Raw genomic sequence first — 9,651 nt, 5'->3', positions numbered from 1 at the left:
GTGGGTGCTCCATACCAGCTGTCCCAGAATAAAATCTAAATAGTAGACAACAGGAATAAACAGCAAACAGGAGAAATATATACAATCAAGAGGAATATATGCAAAATACCATTAAAACACAAAGGCACACATTAGATTAGTTACAAAGTTACAAGTTAAAAAGTGCTTGGAAGTAGTGCAAAGAAAAGATACAGTCTGAACAGAGTCAGTTTGGTTTGCTATGTAATTTTCATATGTAATTTGCACCACAAATTACACATAAGTTCTGGTTTTGAAGAAAATAAATCATGCTGTGTGCTGTTCAACACTACTGAAGAACAAAATGTTATGGTCCCTCAACTTAACATTTCCCTGAACTGCAGAACTTGTGGTGTTTTAGGCAGTTTTTGCAGTACATATTAAACCATACATAGAGAGTCAAAAAAAAGGAAGTGAACAAACATTGTAACAGGAAATGAAAAAAGATCATTTGTTTTAGAAAAAGATCAAGATGAAATTGGTGTCACAGGAAGTTTATTTTAAGTGTTTTCTGTGTTAACCAATCAGACGCATTTTATGGTCTAACCCAGTGTGCTCATTTCCCCTTCGTAACTTACTGAAAAACCCTAAGGTGCATTTTCAAGATGGTCGTCTTATGGATTACATTGCTTTTTCTTCATCGAGGAAGTAAGGGGGGATTTGTTTCTGTTTGTTTGTTTTTTGTTTTATCTGACCATCTGACCAAACTGAACGTATTATTTATGTGGAATAGATTCATATATAGATAGACATAGAGGTAATAAGAGAGATAATAACATAAAAACTGAACGTTTTCTTTTACCGCAGATTCTCTGGTTCCAGTGAAAACAGTCCATGTTGGTGAAAGAGCAACATTAACATGTGTTTTACCAAATGAAGACCTCGGCAGCAGAAAGGTTCAGTGGTACAAGCAGAGAGTCGGGGATACTCTTAAATTATTAGTGTCACTTCCTGGAAAACCTTCTTCAGAGTTTTTTCAGTCAAGATTTTCTGCACATAATAGTAAAGATTTTAGCAACCTGACCATTTGGAATGTAGCCCAAGAGGATGAGGGAATGTATCACTGTGGAATAGACACCTGGATTAAACTTGAATGGAGTGGGACATATTTGTTAGTAAAAGGTAATGAACTGACCAACTTTTACAAAATTATTAAATGCCTCTGAGAATGTGGTGAATAATTTACTTGTATTACATTTTGTATTACACAGGAAACACTGAAAGGACATCAAACTATATTGTTGTACAGCAGCCGACAGAATCAAATCCACTCCGTCCAGGAGACACAGCAACTCTTCAGTGTTCAGTTCTGACAAATTCTGAGAACAACACATGTTCAGGACATCATAATGTTTTCTGGTTCAGAGATGGATCTAATAAATCTCTTCCAAACATCATCTACACTCATGGAAACAGAACTGATCAATGTGAGAAAAGATCTGACCCTCAGGATGGGTGTGTTTATCGCTTCTCTAAGAACGTCGGCTCCTCTGATGCTGGGACTTACTACTGTGCTGTGGCCACATGTGGGGAGATATTATTTGGAAATGGAACTACACTGGATGTTCAAGGTATCTGTGCCTGATTTTTAAATCAAGACATATAATATACATAAATCAGATAATATTTATCAGAATCAGAATCAGAAAGGGTTTTATTGCCAAATGTTGAGCAGGTTTACAACATTAGGAAATTGCTGCGGTGCTTCAGTGCAAACATACTGTCATAAATTACGCTTAAATAGACATGAAAACAAAAATAAGAATAAGAATTAAAAGTGCTAAGTAGATAGACATATACATGTTACATATACATTTATATTTAAGTACCAGTAATTAATACACATTTTTATTTCACAACTACTGTAATCTTACTATTAGGCAACTCTAATTTTGTTTTCTCACTTTTACTATTGTTGCAGAAAGCAGTGCATCATCACAGACAGCCAGTACAGTTGTTTTTGTGCTTTGTGCTGTCATGGGTATAAATCTCATTGTTACTGCTGTCCTCATTTACTTAACCAAAAAAACCAACAACAGTGATCACAAAGGTAATTGAAGTTACTCACAGTTCACTATAAACAAAATAAAAGATTCTTAAATTGATATTAACTTGTTGTCTTTCTGTACTATGATCAAGCTCCTGTCCTGCAGAAAAACCTTAGTGATCAGAAAAGACAACAGGTAAAGTATTAAATGCTACGATTACTCTCACAAATATGAAAATTAAAAATAAATATTAAAGGTTAATAAGCATTTTTACATTTTTGAATAGATTAAGGACACACAGATGTTTTCTGCTGTTGTCTTTGCCGTGATGGAAGCTGATATTTGCAACAAAAAGGATGCAAAGGCAGCAGAGAAGCAGCAGATCTACACCGCCATCAAAGCTTTTGGGCTGGATTAGATCTACTTACTCTTGCTTGGTATGAAACAATCTACAGTTGAGGATTTTTTTCATCTTATAGATAATACGCTTTTATGTGTTGAAATTATGCTCTAGTTCTTTACATATACACTTGCATACACATCCAAGCTGCAAGATTCCTACTGTAGTCTGGTCATAACTGTCGGTTGCTTTTTTTCTGTTTTATTTACAATCTTATGTGCTGTCTTTAATAAAGCCCAAGTTATCAAAGTAATTATGTTAAAAATGGACATTACTGCACCGGGGGTGTGATTACATGGGTGCCCACATAATTCCCCTACTTTCTTTCCTGTCATGTTAACAACCCATTCCTTTTTAATTAACATTTCTGTAAATTACTGCAAGGTTGTTGTAAAGTATTAATGTAAATAATATTTTCAGGGTGATATTCATGTACCAGGAAAAGGTAGCCAGTAGCCTACACAATTTCCTTAGGGATTAATAAAGTATTCTGATTCAAATTTGATTCAAGGGTCACTTAATTCCAGAGCAGCACATTTCTTGGAACCTTTTCTGCTCGACCATCTCTGATTTGCATAAATCTTTCGGCACATAACAATTGCTGTGAAATTTCTGAAATCAAACAACTGTGTAAACATAGTTAAAAGAATCAAGAGCAACCTGATTAAATATGTTAAACACGTCAGAATTTGAATATGTAGAAAAAGTATTTTGAGATTGAAACACATTTAGTCTTCCACTGTTTCCACTGAAAAAAACATTAAAATACCTGCATAGAGACTGTAATAATAAACTATTAATAGAATGGTAAAGTTTTTATCATGGTGTTTGTGTGAAAGACCGTCTTTTTGTACTGTAATCAGTGTTTATGTTGAAATAAAAAATTACTGCAAGAAAATCTGTGTTCCACTGCATATCCTTGATCAATGAGACATAAGATTTTCCTTTCTCTTTGTATGCTAAAACCTGTTAACCAAACTTGACTATTCCCTTTTTAACGTCATCCAACACTGCTATCATTTTTAACAGCTTTTCTTTTTTTCTTTTTTTTTTATTAAAAGGTTACAAAGCCCTGCTTGGCTTAACATATTGGTCCTTCATCCCGTCAGTGTTCTGGAAGGTTTTATTGTTAAAAATTGTTGCTCATTGTCTTTTGGTGTCTTTTGGCCGGTTGTGCTTCAGATGGATGTTCAGTTAGTTACCTGTTGTTGTTAAAATTGGGGCGGCAGGGGGAAGGAGGGGGATGCAACACAGTCTCCCTGTAGTGATCACCCAGCAGGGCAAGGATTCGTAGCACTGCATAGTTTGTCTAATCTATTATAAATAATAACATAACTGTCTGCTCCTGTATTTTATTGCATGTTGTAATAATTGTATATATAACATTCAAGAAGTTTTCACAGGTTATCACTTGTGCACATGTGTCATGTTATAGCCTTATTTCAATGGATTAAATACATTTTTACCTCATATGCTATGACAAAATGAAGAAAGGCTGCTTGAAATTTTTACAAATTTATTAAAGCAATTAAACTAAAATATAACATTCAGTGTAGAAGTTAAAGGTTTTGTGGTGCTACATAGTCTGTCTAATATATTATATACAATAATAATAGACACTGGTGCAAAAGCACAATAACAATCAATACAAATATAAAGGTAACAGTAATGTCTGATAATATGTGGGGTGTAGATATACAGTGTTTTACATGAACAGGCAGACTTTTATACTTTGTGTAGACTTTACAGGTATATACCTATTTTTGTGGCACAGAATATGACATACAACAACTTAATGCATTAACAATATGACACAATGAGTATATGAAAAAAAATATATGTATCACACAGAGAGTCATATATCTTTCTGTCAGTCTCAGAGTTAGAGCTTGTGAGCTCTGCAAAAAATGTGTCATCCAGAGCATGTGTTATGCTCAGACATGTGGATTATTGATTAATGAAACATGCCAATATTAGAATAAAAGGATATTCTGACAATGACTATTATAACTTCAGTATAACAGGCCTTGATTGAACTTTGGTGCTTTGGTGCTCTAAAGCAAAGAAAAACCTTTGGTGTCTACATGAAATAAGACAATAATAAATAAGATAATAATAATAATAATAATAATAATAATAATAATAATAATAATAATAATAATAATAATAATAGGGCAGCAAAGTCTTTCTGTGTGGAGTTTGCATGTTCTCCCCGGGTACTCCAGCTTCCTCCCACCGTAACAAAGACATGCAGTTTGTGGGGATAGGTTAACTGATTATTCTAAATTGCCCATAGGTGTGATTGTGAGTGTGAATGGTCGTCTGTCCCTGTGTGTTAGCCCTGCGACAGACTGGCGACCTGTCCAGGGTGTACCCTGCCTCTCCCACTATGACCCCCAGCGAACCTGAAAAGGGTAAGTGGAAGCGAATGGATGGATTGATGGATAATATTAATAATAATAATAATAATAATAATAATAATAATAATAATAATAATAATAATAAAGTAAAACTCTGAATACATTTACTGAATAGGTTTCACTGATTAGTAATATTTTGAGTCAGTCATAAAATTTTGCAAAAACTTCCTGAAGTAATTGTTTCAGTAATGTATCCAAAATTCACTTTATACCAGTAAAATAAGCCAACATCATCCCCAGGGATATTACATGTCCACTTTAGCAGAGCTGAACTGCAGTAAAGTGTTTCATTTCAGTTAAGATTGTAATTATACTGAAAATTGTAATTCAATATATGATGTCAGGATACTGTTTACTCCACTTGGCCTCTTGGTTTTTATCTCTCTTTTGTCCTCACTCGTTTTGTTTAACTGTTTCATAAATTAAATGCATCAAAAAAATTTAAAACCAAATATGTATATTTGGGTCCTCGGAATCAGAGATCCCCTCTTTTTGTTACAGTGTGGTATTCAAACTTTTAAAACTGATCTGAATATTTTCTAAATTGATTTTGGTCAGACAAAGACAAACGTAAATGGCCTGCATTTGTATAGCGCTTTACTTAGTCCCTAAGGACCCCAAAGCGCTTTACACTACATTCAGTCACTCACACATAATGTGAATGTGTGCAGCATTGCAGCCACAGCTGCCCTGGGGCGCACTGACAGAGGCGAGGCTACCGGACACTGGTTCCAACGGGCCCTCTGACCACCACCAGTAGGCAACGGGTGAAGTGTCTTGCCCAAGGACACAATGGCCGAGACTGTTGGAACCGGGGCTCAAACCAGCAACCTTCCGATTACAAGACGAACTCCCAACTCTTGAGCCACGATCGCCCCGTGACGTATTCTGAGACACTTCTCTGTTTTCACAGATCATCTTCTTTTGTTGTGAGAGGGCTCATCTAGACTAACAGCAAATTCAGTACTCTTAACAAAATTACAGTTGAGCAAGAAGTGTTAGCAATCCTGTGATATGAGATTTAAAAGGCTGAAATTAGTCTGACAGACTCAAAACATGAATGACAAACAATTGACAGTTTTGGCTTGTTTTCATCTGACGTGACATTGTAGTTCGGTACATGCATTAGAAGAAGCTTTAGCTTATTGTGCAATTTCCTGACAGGTGAGAAATGATGAAAGGAAATGGTATAAGATCCTGCCACACAAGTGGCGTCCTCTTTTACGCTCATCAACTGTAACATTAAAACCACTAACGCTGAAACCACGCCCTGGCATTTGTGTAAATATTACAGCGATACATATCAGCCAACTAAACACTTTTGTAGCCCAAGCAAACCTCTCGTGGCAAAGTCAGTCACCAATTTCATCACCCTCACCTAGAAGAACAACAGCCCTCTCATGCCACAAAACTTCTCCTGAACAACTCAAGGAATGCAACATTTTGCCCAACCTTCAGACTCAAGCATTCACAGGATGCACTATAACAAGCCACAAATAAACCATTCAATAACCCAGTGGCTGAGGAGAGGGACATCTGGTAGCCTCAATTCAATTCAATTCAATTCAATTCAATTCAGATTTGTTAATATAATGTCACAACACAACCACAGTTGCCTCAGTGCTCTTTATATTTTAAGGTAAAGACCCTACAATAATACAAAAAAAACAGAGCGCACCATACGTCACATGACCCCCTATGAGCAAGTGCTTTGGTGACAGTGGGAAGGAAAAACTTCCTTTTAACAGCAGGAAACCTCCAGCAGAACCAGATATAAAAACAAGACAAACCGATGATGTGGATGAGAGCCAGAGATTAATAATAAAAAAAAAATATCTATAACAAATTATAATTAATTATTATAAATTATAATTTTAAAAAATAAATAGTGAATGAAAAGGGTGACTAAAAAATCCTCAAGCAGCCTAGACGCACTGCAGCTTAACTAAGGGAGAGTTCAAGGTCACCTGATTCAGCCCTAACTCTATCCTTAATTTATTTCTTATCTCGTTTTAAGCCTAATCTTGAAAGTACAGATAGTGTCTGTCACCCGAATCAAAACTGGCAGCTGGTTTGAAGAAGGGTTTGAAAACTGAAGGCTCTGCCTCCCATTCTACGTTTAAATACTGTGATAGGGGTGATATGGTACTATAAGGTCATTGAGGCAAGAAGGGGCCTGATTATTCATGACCTTGTATGTGAGGAGCAGGATTTAAAATTTTAAAATTCTGGATTTAACAAACAGCCAATAAAGAGAAGCCAATATAGGAGAAATGTGCTCTCTCTTTCTAATAATAATAATAATGGATTGGATTTATATAGCGCTTTTCAAGGCACCCAAAGCGCTTTACAATGCCACTATTTATTCACTCTCACATTCATACACTGGTGGAGGCAGCTACAGTTGTAGCCACAGCTGCCCTGGGGCAGACTGACAGAAGCGAGGCTGCCATATTGCGCCATCGGCCCCTCTGGCCAACACCAGTAGGCAAGTAGGGTAAAGTGTCTTGCCCAAGGACACAACGACCAGGACAGAGAGCCCAGGGATCGAACCGGCAACCTTCCGGTTACAGATGCGATTCCCAACCCCCTGAGCCACGGTCGCCCTTTGTAATCCCTCTTTGTAATCTTGCTGCATCATTTTGAATCAACTGAGATTTTTCGGGAGTTTTTAGGACATCCTGATAATAAGGCATTACAGTAGCCCAATAATAAATGCATGAACTGTTTTTCCAGCTGTACTTACACTGCCTCTCCTGTGATCTAAACCTCTATAAGTGGCAGAAAAGGAAAGGATGAATGGATACACTGAGGCAACCAGATAATTTTGATATATAACAGCCTTATTTACAAGCTAAACCAGTAAGTACTTTTTAGAAAGAGGCAGTAACACGTTTTCTGCAGAAACAGAGAAACTTTGACATGACTGCTGCATGTACAGGAACTGTTTACATATGAAAACAAAAATGTTGCACTTAGGAGCACATCAAAAAGCTAACAATGGCCAGTGCACACACAACTGTGCAAAGATAGTTTAACCGAATTGACTTATCCTTTTTCATTTCAAAGTGCAGCGGTATTTGTACGTTAGTGCCTGTGAAAGAACAAGCAAAGCCACATGTGGCAGCTGAACTGTGAGATACAGGCCGCGGCTAGCTACTTCTCTGCAAACCTGTTTACTCCGAACACACAAGTATTTTGTTATCTACAGGATGTGTAGCCTGTTCACAGTGTTACGACTTTGTCTTTCATGTCGACTTGCTGATTGGGTGCAGGCACTACCCACAGCTAGGTTGCGGTTACAAAAAGATCAAATACAATAGTTTAGCGCAAAAGAAGTGGACAGTCCTCTCTCACGTATGCCTTAACAAATGTGTGTCACAGCACACATGCAACATGCCACACATAGCACACTTTGTATGCAACTGTCTGCACCAGTAGCTTTCAGAATATGATATTAAATGGCACCCTAGCCTTCCTCTCTGATAGATTCTCAAACCCATTAATTAGGGCAGGCACAATTCAGTTCTGAGTACAAAACAGGAAGCGATGCTTTATATAAATTTAGAGTTTTTGGAAATCCTGATAAGGTTTGCAAACAATAACCCCCATGCACAGACACTAAAAATCAAAGGAGAAAAAAAATCCTGTGTGGATTCAAACCAGGCAGCCTCATCACTGCTGAATTTTCCATGCATCATTTGTTTCGCACAGCTTGTGAAACAAAAAGCAAGGAATCAGCCACAAATGACTTTTGTATTAGTTACTTGTTTATGATTTTACCTCATTAACATTAGTCCTGCTTCTACCACAAAAGCTGGTTCTACAATTAAAATGTAATAAAAGTAATGATGAATACTCTTATTTGTCAAATCAAATCAAATCACTTTTATTGTCACATCACATGTGCAGGTACATTGGTACAGCACATGTGAGTGAAATTCTTGTGTGCGAGCTTCACAAGCAACAGAGTTGTGCAAAATACAATAATGTAAACAAGCAAAATACAAGAATGGCTACATCTGAAACTAATAAATATATGTACAGTATATAATAGTATATGCATTTCTGGATGTGTATACTAAATATTTTTCTACGTGTGTGTGTGTGTGTGTGTGTGTGTGTGTGTGTGTGTGTACACATATTTTACAAATTAAATAGAGTAAACAATAAATAAAATATATAAAATAAAATATACAGAGTTGAATATGTGCAAAACAGTGGCGTTACTGTACAGTATGGAGTGCATAATGTTGAAGTTCCAGTAGTGAAGCTGAGGTGTCTATAACGTGTTCAGCAGTCTGATGGCCTGATGGAAGAAGCTGTCTCTCAGTCTGCTGGTACGGGACCGGATGCTGCAGAACCTCCTTCCTGATGGAAGCAGTCTGAACAGTTTATGGCTGGGGTGACTGGAGTCCTTGATGATCCTCCCCGCTTTCCTCAGGCAGCGCTTCCTGTAGATGTTCTGGAGGGAGGGAAGCTCACCTCCAATTATCCGTTCAGAGCACCGCACTACTCGCTGGAGAGCTTTGCAGTTGTAGGCGGTGCTGTTGCCATACCAGGTGGTGATGCATCCAGTGAGGATGCTCTCAATGGCACAGTGATAGAAGGTCCTGAGGATGCGGGGGCTCATGCCGAATCTTTTCAGTCTCCTGAGAAAGAAGAGGCGCTGCTGCGCCTTCTTCACTGTTTTGTTTGTGTGTACTGACCACGTAAGATCCTCAGCCAGATGTACACCAAGGAACCGGAAGCTGCTCACTCTCTCCACAGCAGCGCCGTTGATGGTGATGGGGGTGTGTACTTCTCTGCACCTCCGGAAGTCCAC

General features: G+C 37.5%; 1 protein-coding gene across 1 annotated transcript; it reads left to right on the top strand.

Moving 5' to 3' along the window:
• Positions 1 to 815: 815 nt before the first annotated feature.
• LOC146716765 (signal-regulatory protein beta-2-like) lies at positions 816 to 1,603 on the top strand (the record flags this gene model as incomplete). The annotated part of the gene is made up of 2 exons (XM_085434671.1): positions 816 to 1,140; positions 1,230 to 1,603. Coding segments are annotated over 2 exons (699 nt in total), but the record flags the coding sequence as incomplete, so codon positions are not given.
• Between the last annotated feature and the right edge of the window lie 8,048 nt (positions 1,604 to 9,651).

Source organism: Copadichromis virginalis, linkage group LG2 (assembly GCF_057382275.1).
Source record: "Copadichromis virginalis isolate Kocher_CV1m ecotype Utaka linkage group LG2, C_Virginalis_male_GT1.1, whole genome shotgun sequence".
In the NCBI taxonomy this organism is placed as follows: domain Eukaryota; kingdom Metazoa; phylum Chordata; class Actinopteri; order Cichliformes; family Cichlidae; genus Copadichromis; species Copadichromis virginalis.
This window is presented reverse-complemented; position numbering and strand designations above follow the sequence as displayed.